At 41.5% G+C, this 20,829-nt stretch overlaps 1 protein-coding gene across 1 annotated transcript in view; it reads left to right on the top strand.

Annotated features, from left to right (window-relative positions):
- Positions 1 to 20,829, top strand: part of fkbp15b (FKBP prolyl isomerase family member 15b) — a 48,207-nt gene that overhangs the window by 10,992 nt on the left and 16,386 nt on the right. The window contains exons 3-19 of the mRNA XM_080003563.1: positions 1,055 to 1,133; positions 1,867 to 1,936; positions 2,033 to 2,107; positions 3,158 to 3,256; positions 5,989 to 6,138; positions 6,941 to 7,009; positions 10,437 to 10,580; positions 10,941 to 11,086; positions 11,615 to 11,663; positions 11,782 to 11,898; positions 12,038 to 12,122; positions 12,342 to 12,424; positions 12,532 to 12,622; positions 13,239 to 13,348; positions 13,492 to 13,590; positions 14,649 to 14,743; positions 18,326 to 18,428. Coding sequence (XP_079859689.1) covers positions 1,055 to 1,133; positions 1,867 to 1,936; positions 2,033 to 2,107; positions 3,158 to 3,256; positions 5,989 to 6,138; positions 6,941 to 7,009; positions 10,437 to 10,580; positions 10,941 to 11,086; positions 11,615 to 11,663; positions 11,782 to 11,898; positions 12,038 to 12,122; positions 12,342 to 12,424; positions 12,532 to 12,622; positions 13,239 to 13,348; positions 13,492 to 13,590; positions 14,649 to 14,743; positions 18,326 to 18,428 — 1,664 coding nt within the window. The remainder of the gene's footprint in view (positions 1 to 1,054; positions 1,134 to 1,866; positions 1,937 to 2,032; positions 2,108 to 3,157; positions 3,257 to 5,988; positions 6,139 to 6,940; positions 7,010 to 10,436; positions 10,581 to 10,940; positions 11,087 to 11,614; positions 11,664 to 11,781; positions 11,899 to 12,037; positions 12,123 to 12,341; positions 12,425 to 12,531; positions 12,623 to 13,238; positions 13,349 to 13,491; positions 13,591 to 14,648; positions 14,744 to 18,325; positions 18,429 to 20,829) is intronic.

The raw sequence follows: 20,829 nt of genomic DNA, 5'->3' as shown, positions 1-20,829 counted from the left end.
CCTGTACAGAGAACAGATCTGATCCATTACTTTTAACAGTACATGCTGTAGGGCTGCCCCCTGAAAGTCGACGAGTCGAATCATCAGTCGGAAACCCATCAGTCGACTGAGATTGTTCAAGTCCAGCAGTGTTTTTATCTATCTATCTATCTATTTTATTTTATTTTATTTTATTTTATTTTATTTTATTTTATTTTATTTTAGTGTTAATTACAATAACACGATAAAACAGATAGAAGCTTACAAAATGCACAGGGATGACAATTCAATAAGGAATTATAAACAAGAGGAATCATAAATGTATTTTTTATGTGAATCGTCCAGACAACTAATGACAGTGTGGGCACGAGGTGTGTTGGAACAGGGCACGACTCATAGACTCGTTAAGATTATTTTCTGCACATAACGAATGGAGAGGCAGTGATCGAGGAGAGTGTCCCCATTATGCACTGTTTCGTTCCATACCCACATGTTTCGTTCCATAAGTGGACGTAAAATTGAATACAAACACTCTATTCTGGTATGCCCATGGCAGGCACTGCCTCAATTGGTCCCTGTCCGTCTAGAGCTGAACCCACCCCCCGCCTGCTAACATGCACCCCTACTGCCGTCACCATCGGCGGCGATAGTCTCATATGCACATTGAACAGCTGACTCTGATTAGACTGACAAAATTCTCAGTCAGTACAGCCCTAAAATGCTGGTTGAGATGGTTAGTTTCGGGTTATTAGAACATAACGATTGATCTATAATCCATTAGAGACATCTTCAAATACTTCTAACACATCTGAGACACTTTTCTAACACGTTCAATGTGGCTCTTGGTAACCGATTTTTGCATCAGGGATGCTCTCTCCGATACGACGCCCTATCTTAGACGGATAGACAGATACTTTATTCATCTCTGAAGGGAATGATTCAGGACAATATTGGACGTGTATCAGTATTGGCCCATCCTTGCTTAATTTTAGTATTTTTACACTGTACAATGTGTTGAGATGGTGCATATGCGCTGGGTTTGACCACCATCTGTTTACTGTTTTCCTGTTCATAGCACCTCTGACCCAGAAACCGCTACTTCCCCCTGGCGCCCCCACAGTTTTATTTGCAACAGCAGTCCAAGCCTTCAGATAGTGAGTAGCCCACTTAAAAATATATTTTCACATTAAAGACACATTGAGGCACTAGTTGAAGGATAGGTTTGCAATTCTTTAACCCAGACCTCATTAAACATGTTGGTTTATAACTTTTCATAGCACAACTTCGCTGAACACATTGAAAGAAGTTACCACTCTGCTGCCGCTTCTCACTGTGCTTGTATTCAGTCCAATATGGAAAACTTAAGCCTTTCAAAAACGGGACATCCGCAATATTGCTTGACAGTCTTTTTATGGAATACTGGGGAATATAAATGTTTGCAAACTGTGTGTTTTTATCAGGCTATTCAAAGCTTTTGGTGATATCCACACTAACGTACAGTAAGAGACTAGAAACAGCAAATTGTGTGCTTCCTACTGTTAACCTACCGCACTCAACATTATGCTTTGGAAGTTTGGTGGAAATTACAAAAAGTAGTTCTAAATATAAGGTGATATAACTGTTCACTTGGACACAAGTTCGACTTTCGAAGAGGAGATACTGTAAAACATGTTTTTTTAAGGCTTTAACATTTGTCCCATTGCATTTTAGCACAGTGAGACGCTGCAGCAGAGTGGACTGTAAAGCCTTCAGCGAGGTTGTGCTATGAACATTTATAAATGATGGGAACCAACATTTGAATAAGGCCTAGGTTGAAAACTAGCAAACCTATCCTTTACTTATTATTACGAAAAAAAAAAGTAATTGATTCCATTGTTTTTTTGATAGCATTAACGGACAGTATGTGAAGCAAGGCAAGCTGGGAGCGGCCGTCCTGGGGAACCATGCGACCAAAGAGGTTTGAGCTCAGCAAATCCGTCAGACGCTTGAGCTTATCGGAGACTGACTTTTTTGATTCCGTGTGAATAAAGCCCTTCTATCGACTCTATCCTAGTACAAGCTGCTGCTGTACATGAGTCAGCAGAAGCAGGTGACCGGCGCCAGGATCCACATTGGCTTTGTTTTAACGGTGAGTTCAAGACCGTAATTTGTGGTCATTTACATTTACTGTCTCAAAAAAAATACACTGCAGGATTTCTCTACATGCATTCTGGTGTTATTATACTTTTTGATCTATTAAAAGAGATGAATGTTGCAGAGCTGGAGTTTGTGTATGTATCCTTTGGTGAGGACTATACACTGTGTTTGAACTCCTGAATTAACTTTTTATTTTTATTTGTATTCTTTTTTTAGATTCCACCATAATTCTGAGCAATAAGTTTCTATTTCTTTTGTTTTCTATTTCATTTGACGGTGAGACCATATTTCTGGTTTTATGTATTTTACATAGGGCTGCATGATTATGGCTAAAATGATAACGATTATTAATCCATTTTGGGGATGAAGTGAGATTATTTACTTTGTCACATGGATACGCAAAACGAGTTAAAATTGCACTCAGCAGCAAACTTTATGGGCATGTTTGCGCTGGCATATCATTAGTGCAATATATTTTGTGAATAGGACGCTGAGGCGGCGCAGATAGCGGACAAATTGAAAAAGAAAAAATGGAAACCGTCCCTGGCCACGATTAATTAATTAATTGTGGAGGCCAATATCGATATTGCGATTAATATACGATTAATTGTGCAGCCCAAATTTTTTTACTTTTGTTTAATCGATTTTTCAGAATCATTTTTTCACATCTTATTTTGTCTGTTCTATTCTATTTTGAAATGTAGCTTTCATTAATGATAATGACCCTATTGCATCACAGACAACTGGGAATGGTTGATATGCTCAACCATAGAGCATGTAATAATGAAATGCACATACGCACCAAGAGCTGGTTTTGTTGTTTAAATTGGTTGAATATATTGTTTTAATATATTTTAAATATTTTTATGTACATTTATTTTTGTCATTTTTATTTTATTTATATTATTTTGTATTTTCTATAGTGAAATTATAACTAAAATTAAGAATATATAATATAATATAATTAATTATAATAAAATTATAATTAAATTAAGAATATTACTACATTATACACATTTCTTTTACCCTTTTAACCCTTCAGGTTCAGCCAAACAACTACTGTACGTTCTACGACGACCAGCGGCAGAACTGGTCCCTGATGTTTGAAATGGAGAAGAGCGCAGCAGATTTCTGCAAAGAGGTATAAAAAGACATAAAATAAGTGTATATAGAAATTTCTAAAACTGAAAATGGAGACAATATTGACTTGTATAATATTTACCATGTGCTGATTAGTAAACGGGCGAAAACTCAATTTGACACTAGTATGTGTACAGTATGTAGCATTTTATGGAGCTCAACAGTGACCGCCCAGTTTTAGAACAGCTAATTTTCCGGAAGTGAATTTCCCATTCATTTACTCTATTGACGTTTCAGAAAATCCTAATATAAAGAGTTTAAAGCCCAGGAACCAAGCCAACCAACGATGAGATGCATCGTGACCATAAAACATTTGATTTTAAGGGGAAAAAAACATTCAAAAATTTGGAAAAAAAAAAAAGCAAAGGTACAAGACTGTGTACATAATTATTTTAAGAGTGAAGGAACTACTCATCCCATAAACCATTGTGAATGATGCCTTTTCAACAATGAGCATTAGATTTCAAAGTTCAAAATCGCAATCAGGTTGGCGATTCTCCCATAATTTTGCAGCTAGTATTGTCTGACATAAATGTGATCTCTCATGTAACGTCATCTGAAAATAAACTTGTACTGTATCGCTGAAGTGGAGCTTTGGGGGTCTGGGGGCAAACCGGAGCCGGAGTTCAGTTGGAGCGCAGATTGTGCGTTCTAATAATTTAAAGAAAAGTGCGCTCCAATTCAATAAAATATGATATAATTTATAATATGTCCACTTGATTTGTCCACTTGAGAGGGCAGAACAGAGACCGGTAAAGTAGTTAACGTGGTGGATATGATTTGAATTGTGATATCAAAGATAAGATAATGATGTTAAACGGAACATGATGCTGTGATATGAGTAGAATTTGGAAAAAAGTTCCGGACACAGACGTAGTTGGCAGAGGAGAAAAGACGCACTTGCAGTGTGCTGAAAAGTTTGTCTATTTTCAGTGAGCCGGATGATCCTGCTCGCTTAAAAGAGCCAGCTCTTACGGCTCCCAAGCATTTATTTTATCTATGAAATTGTATGATGTATGAAATATTTTGTTTATATTAATTCCACGACAAAAAAAATAACATTATTTATAATGACCTAATGTGACTGGATTTAAAGTTACTTATTGAGAAACTAGTGTTTTTCTTTACAAATCAATACTGATTGGGTTAGGGTTTATGCTGGAAAAAAATGCTGTGGCAGTTTCGCCGACCATACGCCGCCCAAGTGGTGTGTTCAGGGACCTCCGGCACAGAGACACAGACGATGGGGTAGAAAACACCTAGTTTATTGTGGAGAGGGGGCCTGATAGAACAAACCCCGAAGCAGATGGACACAGGTCATGACAGAGTTTCTCTCTCGTGAGTGTGTGTGGGGATGCGGGTTTTACCTGTTGCTCGTTAGACCAACCAACGAGCAACAGGTACGCAGCCACTCTGATCCTGGGTCCATAATTACACCTGACCTCGATTGAGGTCAGGTGTGGCTGCTCAAACCACATCATCCCGACACCACAAATACATACGTTTTAAATCAAAAATTGAATCAAATCAAATCGTGTATTGAAAGACGCAGACTTCTCCACAACAACAACTGTGGGGTGACGGTGGCGCAGGAGGTAGAGCGGGTCGTCCAGTAATCAGAGGGTTCCTCCTGGCAGCATGTCAAAGTGTCCTTCAGCAAGACACTGAACCCTGAAGTGCTCTCGATGAGCTGGTGTGCACCTTGCATGCTTGTCGCTGCCATGAATGTATGTGTGAATGGGTGAATGTGAGGCGTGTATTGTAAAAGCGCTTTGAGTGGTCGCAAGACTGGATAAGCGCTACATAAGATGCAGTCCATTTACCATTAACAACTGTAACTCGCTTAATTCTGAAATGATTTTTATGAAATTTGGTTTGTTATAAACATGAGAAATTGAACCTGATACTGGTTACTGGAATTAAATTCAGTTACTGGGGGTGGATCTAATCATATGCAAGGTATCATGCATGCCTCATATTTCAGTTCAATAAAGTATTTATTTATTTATTTATTTATTTATTTGAACATTGGACATCTTGAATGTTGTTTTCATTTAAGACCGCTAAGTTCCTTACTTTAAGTGTTTTACAGAATAAAAGGAAAGCAAAGTTATATTTGTCTTGCTTTCTTTTTTTCTTTTATTTCTTTTGTTTTGCTGATCCAAAAAATTATCCGATCTGTGACTCAAAACCATGATAGGATCCGAACCGTGATTTTTGTGACCCGTTTGCACCCCTATAGTGTTGTAGTCATGGTTGCTCTCTGGTAAACATAATGTTAATGATTGCAGAGGTCTGTGGGAGCAATAACTCACGAGCCGACAGTGACGTAAAACTGTTGTGTATATAGACATTAAACATCACTGCGAGTTGCGGTAAACATTTCCATGGTAACAGCGAGCTCCACCAATGAGAGGCTTCGCTGTTACACTTTAGGATTGTGGGTAGTGTAGCACTTCTCCATCGCAAATAAAACATGCTCTTCTTAGAACAAGAATCAGCAAGGTTGATATCATATGGACTTGTGGCCTCTACAGGAGCATATACCATTGTTTTACCATCTCATAATCCGTAGTAAGTCCACCTTGGAGGGCTAAGACATTGTGGCTCATAATCAAAATCAGAATATGAATGGGATTTTAACTTCTGGAAAATCACTGTTGAGCTCTATACTTGAATTGTGTGAGGCAAACTCCCCAAAACAGACAATAAACTTTTCTCAACTCATCTCAGGTGTGTCTGGCCAAGGCCAACAGCGTCCCAGGCTTGGACGCCACGGTGTCCCAGGACATAAGTCTGGGGGAGGGCCAGTCTGTGGAGAACGGAGACTCCCTGGAGGTGGCTTACACGGGCTGGCTCCTCCAGAACAACACCATCGGACAGGTCAGGTTGTATTAAAATTAACATAGTTTTATTAATAAAAATAATAATAATAAATGCTAAAAAATACCTCAGCTTAAAGTAGTACTATGTAACTTTTGGTATTTGGGATTGGCGTCCCTACAGTTTCTGAGTGCAACTGCACTTTTACACCACTGTTGTAAAACTTGGCCCAGTACCCAAAAATAATTTATTTTACCAGACAAATTTGAACTTTATCAGTCATGTTTCAACAGTCTATGTTACAAATGCAAATATAATGGAAAACTAGGTACACCTGCATGGACCTCACCACTTCAGCGAGCACTCAGTCCACAGCTCCCCAGTAGCTGTGGGGAGAGAGGCTCCAAGGGAGCCGTGGTGAGAGAGGGCACGGAGATCGGCCCTCTGCTACCGGTGTAAGTACCAGATGAGGTGTGGGTGCCAGCTGCACCACTGGCCCGTCTCGCCTACGCCGTCAGGGAGGTGGAGCGGCTATGTTTTGTATGAGCATTTTTACCGGACATTTTGACCGGTGAGTTTATAATTTATCGTTTAAAAAAAAAAAAATTATACCAGGAAAAAAAAACGAAATTACCAAACATCAAGGAAGTGACGTAGTGCTGTAAAGCGTAACGCACTTTTACCACGGTTTTGTACCCAAACACAGAAGTGACCGTGCAAGAACAGGCGTTCGGGGGTGGGTGGGAATGAAAGAGGTGGCATTCTCCATATCACAAGTCTGTGTACCGTCAAAAGAATTTTGCTGTTATTTTAAGGTAAAAAAGTTACATAGTGTTTTAACTCTTGAATTTCCCTTTCACAGGTGTTTGACTCAAACGTGAATAAGGACAGACTGCTGCGAATGAAACTCGGAGCGGGGAAAGTGATAAAAGTACGTTTATTTTTGTATATCATTTTTGTGTTTTTTATGATGGTGGTAATTTTTTTCCTCATGCTGTCAACATGCTGGGCATACAATATGGAGTATTTGTATGCTATTTAATCGAGGACAGAGTTAGTTTGCAAGTGGAGTTCAACTTCTCAACTTGCAATGCAACTCTTTATTTATTCTTAAATCATCAAGAACTGATGCAATAACTCTGTCCTGTGGATGATCTATAAGATGACAAGAGAACACTTTTTTTGCTCTTTTGTGAACTATGTCACCATATTTGGGTCTATAAACAATAATCAATACTCCAAGACGGGGAGAATCACCAAGGGTGAGACAAACAAACATAGAATCGAACAGCAACATGTACACGGCAAAACAAACATTGGACGACAATATGTATCGAGTTAATTTGGTCCACCAGTCCACCGGTGAGTGTACAGAACTTATCCCAACTGGTTCTGGTGTATAAGGTCGGTATTATGTCATTGCGCCTCCAAGCAGCGGAAGGGCCCGGAAGCCACCCCTGAGTCCCGCAGCCGTATAGACACCCCACGGCTGCAGGAAAGCCCTGAGCACCCTGCCCCCAGAGAAGCCAGAAGCCCGCAGAGCAAACTCCATGCGAGTCATCCAAGCAAGTTGAGCATGAATTACTCGCACCCGGTGGATCCCCGCCACCTCCCGTACCCGAGGCACCCAACCTACAGCAACCAGCCAAGGGCACAGAGCGGCTCGCCAAGTGCTTCCGCCCCTGGTCAGCCCCTGGGCGCCACGCACGCGCACCGAGAGCGCCAGAGGATAGGTACCCAGGCGGCCCGGTGCGACGACAGGAGTCCACCCCCCACCAAAGGAAACCACATGTGGAGCCCTGCGCCGAGCACACCCATCCAGACTCAGGTCCCCGCCCGGGTCACAGGACCAGACAGAACGCCTAACCAGCCCCGGCAAGACCCCCTACTGGGTTGGTGGTGGGTCAACTGAGGAGAGGTCACCGAGGAGACATACAGACGGGGAGACTGGAATGCTGTAACCCAGAATGGTTGATAGCTTCTTGGTGATGTTGGTCCAGAATGTTTGGATAGGTGGGCAGAGCCAGATGACACGAAAGTAGTCATCTCTGGTATTAATGGAACAGTGGAAAAGTGTCATCTGTTTTTAATAACAGTTTGTATATTCTGGAAAATTTATTTTTTAAATGACCTCTATGAGTAAGATGTTCAATCATCGGTGGTAGTTGTAGGATGTTGTTCGTCAACTTGATTTTAACTTTTAGAGACTGCTGGAATTTAAGGAAGCTGTGGCCACCAATATTATACCTTTGGATAAGGTGGGGAAGGATATAAACAAATTGTTTTCAAAAATGTGTTCCAGATGAGTAATTCCTTGCCTCTCCAAGACCTGAAGTTTATTGGTCTGTTTTTAACCAGAAAACCAGGGTTGTGCCAGATTGGGGTGAATTTGTTTGGAGATAGTGATTTTGGACATTACAGAGTTACTTGTCAAGAAAATGTTAATTTTAGAGAAGCTTTTGTGCGGTGGTGAGTATTCTCTATTATGTGGATCATTTGATCGCCAAACAATCGCCAAGAGCAAGATCACTCATATATTGTTTTATAGTTTTTGATGAACGCCAGGGCTTGTAATTATTTCTGGTTTATGAACGGTCTAAACTTGGATCAAGTACTGTGTTGAAGTCCCCTCCCAGTATCGTAATAGCGTCAGAGAACTCTAAGGGTTCTGAAAATATATTGTGAAAGACACTTGGGTTGTCCTCAATTCGGGCCATAAATACTAGCTATGGTTAATTTTATGTTATCTAAAATTCTGTCAATCATTATGTAATGCCCTTAATTCTGATATGGGATACTTTTATTGATCAATATAGGAACACCTCTTTTTCTGAGTTTTATGATGTAGAAAACATCTGATTAACCCATTTAGCTTTGAGTTTTAGGTGCTCCGATGCAGTGAGGTGAGTTTCTTGCAGTAGACAGAAGCTTGGATTCATCAATCAATCACGTCATTGAGGGTAGTTACCGGGTGATGGATGTGGATTTGTAGGTTTCCCATGCACCAGAACAGTGCTACCAAGGCAATAGCTATACTACCGTACCCATGTTTTCCCATAGATAAGTCTGAGTTTTCCTCCTTTACATTCCTTTTTGCCATCCTAGTATTACAGGAAGTTTGTAGGGATACATACTGTATGTACAAATGACAAATAGACAAAGATAAACATAGAACATTGCAGAGTTAGAGACTTGCATATAATGAGAGACAGATTTGATGAGAAAAGCAGGGAGAGAGGCATGTAGAAGGTGAGATGTTAAGAGTGAGTATTATTTTCTATCCTGACAGATAGGATGCTAATTTCTACATTTCGCACATACAAGTACCACAATACATCAATAATTATCAGAATAACCAGGGTGTGGTGGAAGACTCTCGGAATAACAGACCGTCTCTATAAAGTTTATCAAAAACCAGCGATACCGGTTTACCCTTCTGCCGGTTCTCCTTCAGGATGGGGTACAGCACTACGTTGGTCGTTGATCTTCCGGGGGAATTGGTTGTTCATGCCCAGCATTGTCCCTTTCAGTTCTCTTCCTTTGCTTTTAACCAGCTCCTTGTGCTTGAAGTGTTCAAACTTACCAATGATGGAGAGGAGACCGTTCCCCACGCAATGTCCCAGTCAGTGAATCCGGTGGAAGGTGATCTGCTTCATGGTGTCCTATGGGAGTTTCAGGGCGGTGTGGAGGAAGTCTTTTACCATGTTTTCTGCGGACTCGGTGTTCTCTGGGTTCCCACAAAAGATGATGTTGTCCCGCATACTTTTGGATTGGATATCCAGGATAGTCGCTTTCATTATTTAATTAAATTTTTTTACAACTTCCATCTCCGTTATGAGATGTTTCGCAGAGGTTATTAGTTCTGCGTTGTCTTTCTGCTTATCGCTGACGGTGCGGTGCAGGAAATCAAGGTTGGGTTTGATCTCGGAAATGTCTTGGAGAAGTTGACCAAGATGTCCAACTTTTTGATAATCTCATCCAAAACACTAACCTCTACAGTGGTGGATATTAGATCGTCAGTGTTGGTGGTTGAGTCTGCCTTCTTCCTTTTCGCTGCATTGTTCTGGTCCTGGTCCTCTTCCATAATGTACTGGTTATAATTATAATCTATATAATCCTCGAGGTCCTCCACTTTGGTTTCACGCAGTTTTTTTTTTCTTTTTATATAAAAATGTATTGCAATTCGCAAAATATATTTTTGCTAAAAATATTTTGCAATTGGATCTGTACTCACTTCCGTCTTCTTGCGAGATCACAGCATGCTACCCTGAGATCACAGCATGCTTTCCTTCTAATAGGGTGAAAAAGGGCCTGCTCATCCTAATTTTTTTGCTCTCTCACTTCCTGTGAATTCCCAGGGCTGGGAAGAAGGGATGGTGGGCATGAAGAAGGCCGGCCGTCGACTCATGGTGATCCCGCCTGCTTTGGCCTACGGCTCCAAAGGAATGGCCAACCGCATCCCTGCTAACAGCACCCTGATCTTTGAGGCTGAACTCAAGCGGGTAGGTACCTTAGAAACATGCTGTTTGTCTTCGATGTTGTGTAGGTTGAAAAATATATGTATATATTTTCGCAATTAGGTTATTCATATGCTAATAGGAATAACGTTATTAGTCTTCACTGTGGTAGAACTTCTTTACATTTGTTCTGTTCTTGTTCTGTTTGTTCTATTTATGGAAATTACACTTTCTTTTCATATCCGAAAAACACTGGCTTATTCGTAAACCATGTGATAAATTGTACTGAAAAATCAATTTAGATGACAAATAAAAAATGTAGAAAATGTGAATTCCACTGTATTCAGAGAGAAAATCCGAAGTTGGTTTACCTGCTTTAATTTCAACTTTGTTTTTGGGCAACAGGTGAGGTTTTCCAAGGACAGCGGGTCAGACCAAGCCAGCGGCGGCTCCAGGGACATAAGTGCGGCCCCCTCACCTGCTCCCAGTACAGAGAACCTGGCCCCAGAGATCACGGCCCAAGCCTCCACATCTGGCCCCGGCAGACCAGGGTGAGTGGCAAAGCCTCAGATATTTTGTCAAAGCTGTGTTAACTTACATCTTGTGAAATAGCCTGGAGAAATACTATGGTTGGAAGGAACTATGAGTTGCTGACTGACCAGTAAGCCCTAACTGCAATTGCAGTACCAGTTAGGGACACTGCGAGGGGAATTGGAGGGGAGGTGAACTTTGCTATGTACTTGGGATAGCTGTTATTGTTGTGTTTGTGCGTTCCTGCAGACAATACTAAAATGGGATTTTGTTAACCCATTTGATACCACTGCATCTACGTAGATTTGGGAATTCCTATAAAGTTGTGTCTTTCACTTTGCTCCAAATACGGAGTATGCCTTGACCTGCTGAGCCAGACATCCAGCACGCTAAAATGGAGGGAAGCTTTCCAAGAAAACAAATCCTATTCTTCGAGAACTCTGTGTTGCTTTGTGAACTTTTTAGACTCTTATGTATCGATTAATCTGATTGAACGTCGCTATGGTGATACATGATACATGTTATTTTTATTTTTTTTCTCTCTCCAGAGAACCAGCTCCACGCATAAAGTCAAACTCCCTCAGTGAACAACTAGCAGTAAGTGCACCCTTATTTTAATGAAGCATTGTAAGTGAGATGGTTGAAGCCAGTTCAACCATCCTGGGTCTCAACAATACTCTCAACCCGGATTCCCAAAAATACCCCCCCCCCCCAGAATCCAGACGTGACCAAAGCCAAGCTCATCTCTCGCATGGCAAAGATGGGTCAGCCTATGTTACCTTTTCTGACGGGCGTTGCTGGGCAACCGGAATCCAGCGATTCTGAGTTAGAGGTTAGATGGATTCTTGTTTTTAAGCTCATCCAGCTCATTATTTATTTATTATTATTTTTTTAAAGGAGTAGACGGAAGGTGTTTATAAACACACACACACATTGTTGGGTCCGTTCAATGCTCGGGTATCCCCTCACAGGACACCAGCGCTTCCCGTACGAAGGAGAGACACACCACTTCCTCCCCGGTGCAGATTTCTGCGGCTGCCCCTGGATCGGCACAAGGTCTCTGTCTGTCTGTCTGTCTGTCTGTCTGTCTGTCTGTCTGTCTGTCTGTCTGTGTGTGTCTCTCTCTCTCTCCCTCTCTCTCTGTCATATATGATCTACTGGAAATATTACCGTAATTACAATAATGGTAACTGAACCTAAATTATACTGTAAATACACTAATGTAACTCAACAGAAATGTACCTGTTGCTGATTAAACTTCTCACCCTCCCGCAGCCCAGCCATCTGCCATGATACCTGCCATGACAGCCATTGCCCCGCAGCATCCTGGGATACCGACCACCTCCCATGCCTTTCGGGTGAGACTTTTCTAACACACACATAGACACTCCTCGTCCTCTGTACAAATAACTGGATGGTCTGCGGTTGGTCTTGATACTACAAGCTTTCTTGTGTTGCTTTGCAGCCCTACTCCTACACAGCCCCAACCTCCATGGTCTCCTCCCAGCTGCAGCCTGTGAGCCACGTGTACCCTGCGCAGACAGTGCCCTATGTCAGTAAGTGCCGCATACAACTCATTTTAAAACAGTAAGACAATTTAAGGCTGCATGACTCTAAATTCAAGGAAATTACCGTAATGACACTGCCAACAAAGCATAAAAGATTAACTCTGCTCTCAACTGCAATCTATAGATGTATGCTTGAAGGACTATTGCTTTGTTTTTGCTTTGAATATTGCCTCGTTGAAGTTCACTATCCAATTCCATTCTTAGTCTTAAGTTCCGTCACGTCATTGGAAGACGGCTGTGTGTCCAAATTAGTGTTTTAAAATGTCTGAAACCATAGTATGCTCGAATAGTATGAAAAAATCACCAGGATGGCGTATTATATCAGGTGAAATATCTGCATATATAAATTTATATCATATATATAAAATTTGCAAACAATTCATATTACGCTGGCAAGCTTATCCCACAATGCATTGTGAGGGCAAGACGCCGTTTAAGGTTTCTATATGACAATTTAGTATGTCCAAGAAGCTTCTTGTTACTCCCATACGAAAGTATGCTAGATGATCATGGAGTAAATAGTACACCATTTAGTACGCAGCCTGGCTGCAGAATATAATTTCTAAGGGAATAGGAATTGCTCTCCACTTGTATTGTAACAAAGGTTCTGGCGATGTCACTTCCTTCCTGATGACCGAGGCCCGCCAGCACAGCACGGAAATCCGATTGGCTGTCGGAAAAGTAGGCGATAAAGTGGACCAGTTGGTCTCAAAGGTTATTATTATTATTATTATTATTGTTGTTGTTGTTGTTGTTGTTATTATTATTATTATCAATAAGCAAGAAAATATATATACACCTGGACACTTTGAGGAGATGAAAGGCTGTTTAAAGCTGCTTTTTTACCCCCCAAACAGATGGATGACCTTCAGAGGCAGGGAAATCTGTCTATGGGCCTGTCTGGCATTTCAATGGAAACCTCCATGATTATGCACGGCATCCAGAGGACCTTTCAGGTACATTGTTTATAAAAAAGAGAGACTTGAGAACTTTAAGCCAAAAATTATAATGACTTCAGTTTTAGTCTAGACCAGGGGTCTTCAAACTTTTTCAGCCTAAGGACCCCTTGGTGGATAGAGAAACAGAACAGAACCTAGATCCTTTTTTTCTATAAAATTACATGTTGCATTTTATGCCTGACCTATAATAACATATTTATAAAGCCTTATTGACCTATTTCTATACTCAATTATGATGCTTACGGTCCCTGTGTGTTAGATTAGATTAGTTAGATTAAGATGATTTTATTTCGTAAACATAATGCAGGCCTGGCGTTAGGGGTGGGCCCGACGGGGCTGTGCCTGCTTATTTGAACCCCTATCCTGCTGGCGGCTGGTCCACCCTCAAATGTCAAAATGTTATAAAGAATTATATTTAAGATAAAATATTAATAGCAAAGAACAAAATCACTCCTACGGCCCTATAAAAAGATTTGCCCCATTTGCATTTTAACTGCCCCCTCAGTCAAACGATCCTGGCGCCGGGCCTGCCCTAATGTCCACCGGATGAGGCTGCCGAGCTGATCGCCATGCCTGAGTCCCAGGCATTGCTTTTTTTGGTCTATTTTTGCTGCACAAGACCGTTCCCGCCAGACCAGCCGGAAATAAATCTAAATTTAGATTTATTTCCGTAAGTTTCCTGCTTGTATGAAACTAAAAACACAAAAAAACTAAGCGATGGTCTTGGAGAGACTGAGCTCGGCAATGGATCCCCAGCTGAACAATAGTATGTGCTGCGCAGGACAGTGTGGTGTGATTGCTGAATTAAAAAAAATTCTGATGTCTAGTGTTCATGGTTGGAGTTTAGTCAGTATTATTTTATTTTGTCTAAAATACATTTTTCTAAGTTTCACAAAGATTTTTACAACAAAAAAATTGTCGGACCCCCTGCAATACCTCCACAGAACCCCAAGAGGTCACAGACCCCTGGTTGAAAACCACTTGTCTTGACTTTAGAGAATTTAGTGGATTGAGGTCACTGTTTGTGTTCTGAAACCCATCCCGCTTCCTTCCAGGAAAACGAGTGCCTAAAGAAAGAGGTCTTCGAGAAGAGCTCCCGCATCGAGGAGCAGAACCGTAAGATTGGCGAGCTCATCAACCAGAACCAGAGGTAGGCTCCCATGGTGGTCTACTCTACTGTGACTGATTGGGAAAAAAACTAAAAACCTGCCCTTAAATAATATATATTGATTCAGAATATGTGACCCACCTCAGCGAAACCCGTATTGTCGCGCATTTCTAAAAAAAGCTTTCTAAAAAAAGGCTTTCTAGAAGGAAAATTAGATTCTTCCAGGTTCGTGTTCCTTTGTTATATTTCTTTTTATCTCTCAACGTATTTTCAAAACCGAGTTTGATTTATAAATAGCAGATTAATGTTAAACCTTCAAGTTAAATTCCTGTTAGATTACATGGGGAAACACAGTGACCGTCCAGGTGAAAATCATTCCTCCATAAAGTCATGTGATGTGAAGTCACAATGTGAAACCGTCTTGATAGAGTTCAACCTTTAAATCTGAAGTGTTTTACACACACCCGGATACATTATTGTGTAGGTTACAAAACCCAGGAAGAAGAAAAGCTGACTTCACTTCTGTAAACAGAAGACAAGAAGCCTTAGGTTTCACTTGTCTGTGAAAACTTTCATGCTGCAGATTACGAGAAGCGGGTGGCAGAAGCCCATTTTGCGGACCTTTAACTGACCAGTGCGATAGATCCAAGTCAGTGTAAGCAGCTCATACTGGGCTACATTTTCCGCGATGATAGTAAGTTCTACAACAGTGATGCCGACAACGACAGCGATGCTGAATCTGATGTCGGCTTTATCCTGGACTTGGAGAACATTTCAAACAGCGGATTTCTACCTGAATGTGACAATAAATCGGAATATTTTCAAGAACCACCGGAGGAGACCGATGATACACCGTACAAGAAGTTGATGACGTGATGAAGTCCGTTGAGGTTGGTGATGCAGATTATGAACAAGTAGCAGTGGACAAGATTCTCAAGTTGCCCTGCAAATGCGGCCAGGGGCGAAAAGAAAATGGCAGGCTTGCCTAGGAATCATGTACAAAGAAGCTGGATCCTGATTTTATCGATAGATCACCCTACATGATAGTAGCCTCAACAAAGCAGGAAACAGACATTTTTATCATGGGACAGATATTCTGCAATGGGAGACACAGTGGAAGGACTTCAGGCAATAAGAAAACGCCAACCAAAAGAACGATGCAGTGGACCCAGTACTCATGATGGTGTGGATGGTGTACAAATCTGCATAGCTTTGTTTCACTTCACGAGTATTATCATTTTATCACAACGGTGCCATCCTGTTATAGGCCGTAAGCTAACAAATTGATTTGCATATTTCCTACAAAATGTGATGGGGTTGGGGTTAGCCCACATAATAACTCCAAGAACTTTTACGATATTTGGCATACGCACATTTATATATTAAATGACACACCGAGGTTAATATTCAGAGACTAATATTATTGACAGACTGTACATTTTGCACCGCACTTTTTTCAAGCTCCTAAATAATTCCACTTTTATAAAACATGTATATTCTTACTCTGTTAAATAAAAGCTTTTTCATAAACAAAGACGTGTGTCGTGGACGCTGTTCAACATTCTTTATAAACACAAGAACAATGCCGAGATTGCCCCATTCAGCAGGGTGTCAAGGGGCCATGTGGCAAGTAGCCATGTGCCATTGTTGTTCATTCTGGGAGCTGGCTGAATGGATCCAAGTATTGGGGAAATTTTGAGGGTGATAAGCTCAGAAACACAGTTTGCTGCACCCTCGTCATTAACAAGCCATAGCTTTAAAAATATTTGCTTGATTCACACAAATGACTCCTTGTTTTGAAGCTCTGATTCTTCACTTTCAAATGATGTGGAAAAAGTCAAACGGTATCAAATGTACCCAAAATCTGCGGTGGCTCACATATACTTCATGTGAGTTGATTCAACATTAATTTGGTGATTTAATGATTAATTTGGTATGGTAAATTTCTAGGTTTAAATATTGATGGTTACAAGCCGATTAATCAGACCAAATTAATTCATTTTTTTCATCTATTCACAGTTCTAATATATACAGATATGTACACTGCTCAGCCACAAGATTAAAACCGCCACGGGGCCCCCTCGTGCCACCAAAACTGCTCTGACCTGCCTAACAATGTTTAGGAAGGTGGTACGTGTCAAAGTAACATCCACATGAATGCCAGGACCCAAGTTTTCCCGGCAGAACATTGCCATCATGCTGCCTCCAACGGCTTGCTGCCTTCCCATAGTGCATCCTGGTGTCATATCTTTCCCAGGTAAACGACGCACTCACCCGGCCATCCACATGACGTGAAAGGAAACGTGATACATCACACCAAGCCACCTTCTTCCACCTTGGACCAGTTCTGACGCTCACGTGCCCGTTGTAGGTGCTTCCGGTAGTTGACAGGGGTACTCATGGGCGCTCTGACCTGTCTGCTGCTACGCAGCCCAATACGCAGCAAGCTGCCATGCACTGTTTGTTCTGACAACTTTCTATCCTAGCCAGCATTAACTTTTTCAGCAATTTGTGCAACAGTAGTTCTTCTGTGGGTTTGAACCGGAGGGGCTAGACTTGACTCCCCACGTGCATCAGTGAGCCTTGGGCGCCCATGACCCTGTCGCCGGTTCACCAGTTGTCCTTGCTTGGACCACTACATACCAGGAATCCCCCACAAGAGCTGCCGTTTTGGGAATGCTCTGACCCAGTCGTCTAGCCATAATAATTTGGCCCCTGTCAAAGTCGCTCAGATCCTATGTTTTTCGGTTTTTCCTGCTTCCAACACATCAACTTCAAGAACTGCCTGTTTGTTCACTTGCTGCCAAATATATCCAGAGGATATACAGAGGGTTTCAAGCGGCGCGCTCCAAACGATTAAGTTTAGTGAAGGCACGTGTGGCGGTTTTGGAGCACCGGAGGGCAGATATTTCAATCGGCAGCTCGAGCATGGCACCCAAATGAGGCACCAAAATCTGCGTTGCAATTTGGTCCAGTAGATAACAATCGAACTCTTGCCATAGTGATACCGGGCAGCTCTAAAATCAAATACAATTTTACCCATTTTAAATCGTCAAAAAAGAAAATCAATATTGCGAGGGGGGCTTATTTATAATTCCCCATTGTAATATTATCCCTGTGCATTTTATGAAGTTATATTTGTTTTATTCTGTTATTGTAATGCACACTGACAAAAAAAAATCATCATATAGGATGATGATTAAAAAAATAAAAATAAAGTCGCGCTGGTGATCGTAGTTATAAAATTTAGTAGCACTGTCCTCAAAAATGGTCGCAAAATGTGACTAAATGGTCGCAGAATGGAAGCCTGGATCATATAACACAGATTTCCAAAATTGACTGAACATTTATGTTGTTTATGACATTATATATGACATGTCATTTTTCTTCCGCATTATCTGAATGTCCAGCATTTATAAATAATCTGTTGCTCTCTCTCTAAGAACCATTTGTATTTAATTTTACCAAATAAGTTAAAAATTTAAAAACAAAAATGGAAATGGTCGAGAGCTTAAGAAAATAAACTGAAGCCAAAATGCAAAGAAAATTTGATCTTTCATTTGGATCATTAAAACAAAAATGTGCTGCTGGACCTAGAAAATGACCTCTTGCCCCCCCCCCCAGGTCCATGGAGCAGAGCAATCTGCTGTTGGAGCAGAGGAATGACTCTCTAAAGTCCTCCAGCGAACAGAGTCACACGCGCCTTCTCCAGGCGGAGCAGGACAAGGTGCGTTGAGCTTTGTGCAGCAAGCTTTAGTAAGTTGCTGTGCCACTTTTTTACCCCACGCGTGATCACAGGCGTCACAGCATTGTATTCCAAGATGACGGATCGGGAACGGTGTGAAGATCATCCCTCAGCTTTCATTCAGCATTTATTTTACTTAGTTATATTTTCTGTTGCTGTTTAACCTGTTTAACTCTTAACGGCCACGGTGCTCTCTGCCAACCCCGACCTGATTGTTTGCACTGCTGTGTTGCTCTAAGGGAGTTCTAGCCTTGACTGCTCTGTCTTCCCAGCATGCTTTGCCTCAAGACCTGGGCTCGGGCCAGGTGAGCCTGTTTTCTATCTTCTGTCTGTTCTATCTTGTTCTTTTCTTGTCTTTCTCTTCGTGTCACCACCAGACACAGTTCAAATAGTGTTTGTGGTGACTTTTATTCTTCAAGAACGTTTAAGAGTGACGTTAAGGTACGGGTTGAGAAATACCGCTCCCCATTCAGCGTTATGGTATTGAACCTGATCCGATTCGTCCTTCTTGCTGAATAGCATCAACTTAAAGTGTATAAAGTGTTGAAGAACTGATGAAGAACGTTGTCAGTATGCGCAATGGGAAGTGTTTCCTGAGTGCGTTCCAAAAGTAATTCACAGAACTCTTCCAAAGCCAATATTTCTAAGTTCCTTTGCACCTGACTCTCTTCCCTTAAAGGGATACTTCAGCTTTCAGGGAAAAGTCGCTTTTTGTCTATCTTACCCAGAGTCAAACAAAAAGTTGACACCAATTTCATCCTTGTATGTCCAGAACAGAGATAATGACAGAGATAACTGACATGCTAACCGTGTTAGCTCAAGGCAAGGCAGCAGGTGGAATAAACTAGCTAAGCTTCTGTTAAAGAGCATAGAACTACCACAGTTAGCATAGAGCAATCAATGTTTTGGTACTGGACACACAGGGATGAAATTGGTATTGGCCTTCTCTTCTGAATCTGAGTAAGATAGACAAATAATTCCCCCCCCCGAATAACTGGAGTATCCCTTTAATGGTTCTTTCTGGTGTACCACCCTGCAGGTTGATAAAACTGCAAACACTATTTGACCTCAGATCTGATCAGTCATCCACCAGCACCTATTACGCTTGAAATCACATTTTACTGACATTTTTAATCAACTTTTCTTTTTTTTTTAACCCCCCTTTAACCCCCCCCCCCTTCTCTCTTTTTCTTACTTTTTTCCATCTTCATTATGGCTCATCCCGCTGCTCTTCCTCCACTTGCAGGGCCTAGCCGTTTGGGCCCAGGTAGTGTCAATGTCATTCATCCCACATCCAAGTGGTCAATGTTTTTGTCCAAACTTTCCATCTGGTAAGGGTTGAGGGACTGGGACGGGGGGCAGGGGCGGGGGTTGTTAACATGGGGAAGTCTAGTTTACAAAAACTGGTTTAATTTTAGTTGTATACAGTGTTTCCCACAGAAGCACATACAGATACTAAGATACTATGTGTGGTGGTAGCTGATAGGGGGGTGGGATTGGATTGACTGAGAGAGTGTCCCTGTTACGCCTGGTGCTTTTTTTGTTTAATTCAATAAGGGAATTGAGCAAAATGATATACATGGCAACGGTATTCCCTGATGGCAGTGGTCTCTCTCAGCAGAACAATGGGCCCTGCCGCACTGCAAATATTATTCAGGAATGGTTCGAGGCACATGACAAAGAGTTCAAGGTGTTCACTTGGCCTCCAAATTCCCCAGATCTCAATCTGATCGAGCATCTATGGGATGTGCTGGAACAAAAAGTGTGATCCATGGGGGCCCCACCTCACAACTTACAGGACTTAAAGGATCTGCTGCTAACATCTTGGTGCCAGATACCACAGGACACCTCCAGAGGTCTTGTGGAGTCCATGCCTTGACGGGTCAGAACTGTTTTGGCGGCACAAGGGGCACTACACAATATTAGTCAGGTGGTTTTAATGTTGTGGCGGATCGGTATATACGTGTACTCCTGAATCTATTTATCAAATCTATCCATAGTATTTGTTTTTGAGTCATACAAGTTGTATTGATTGTCCTCATTGCGTCTCTTCCCTAGAAACTGTTGATCTCAAAAAAGAACTTGCTAACTCACTGATTGGACTTATAACTTACACGTAGACCGGACTTGCAGACACGAAAGGAAAATGGTATCAAACTGGGAGGTCACCGTTGTTTCCCCGACTCAAATTTTTTACCACACAGACATTTATGCCATTATTTGGGTGCGGCTCATTCGCATTACCTCCTATATGTAGAATGCACATTCTAGGAAATGGGAACACTGAGAACTATGGAAGGAGTTGAATGTTGAAAATGTAGTTGTAGCACTGACAGGTCTTTGTCTGCAGTGGACCCGTCATTTGTGCAGAAAGTTGAAGTGG

Source organism: Zeus faber (assembly GCF_960531495.2).
Source record: "Zeus faber genome assembly, chromosome: 7".
Taxonomy (NCBI): domain Eukaryota; kingdom Metazoa; phylum Chordata; class Actinopteri; order Zeiformes; family Zeidae; genus Zeus; species Zeus faber.
The sequence above is the reverse complement of the archived record's forward strand: the minus strand, read 5'-3'. Positions and strand labels throughout refer to the sequence as shown.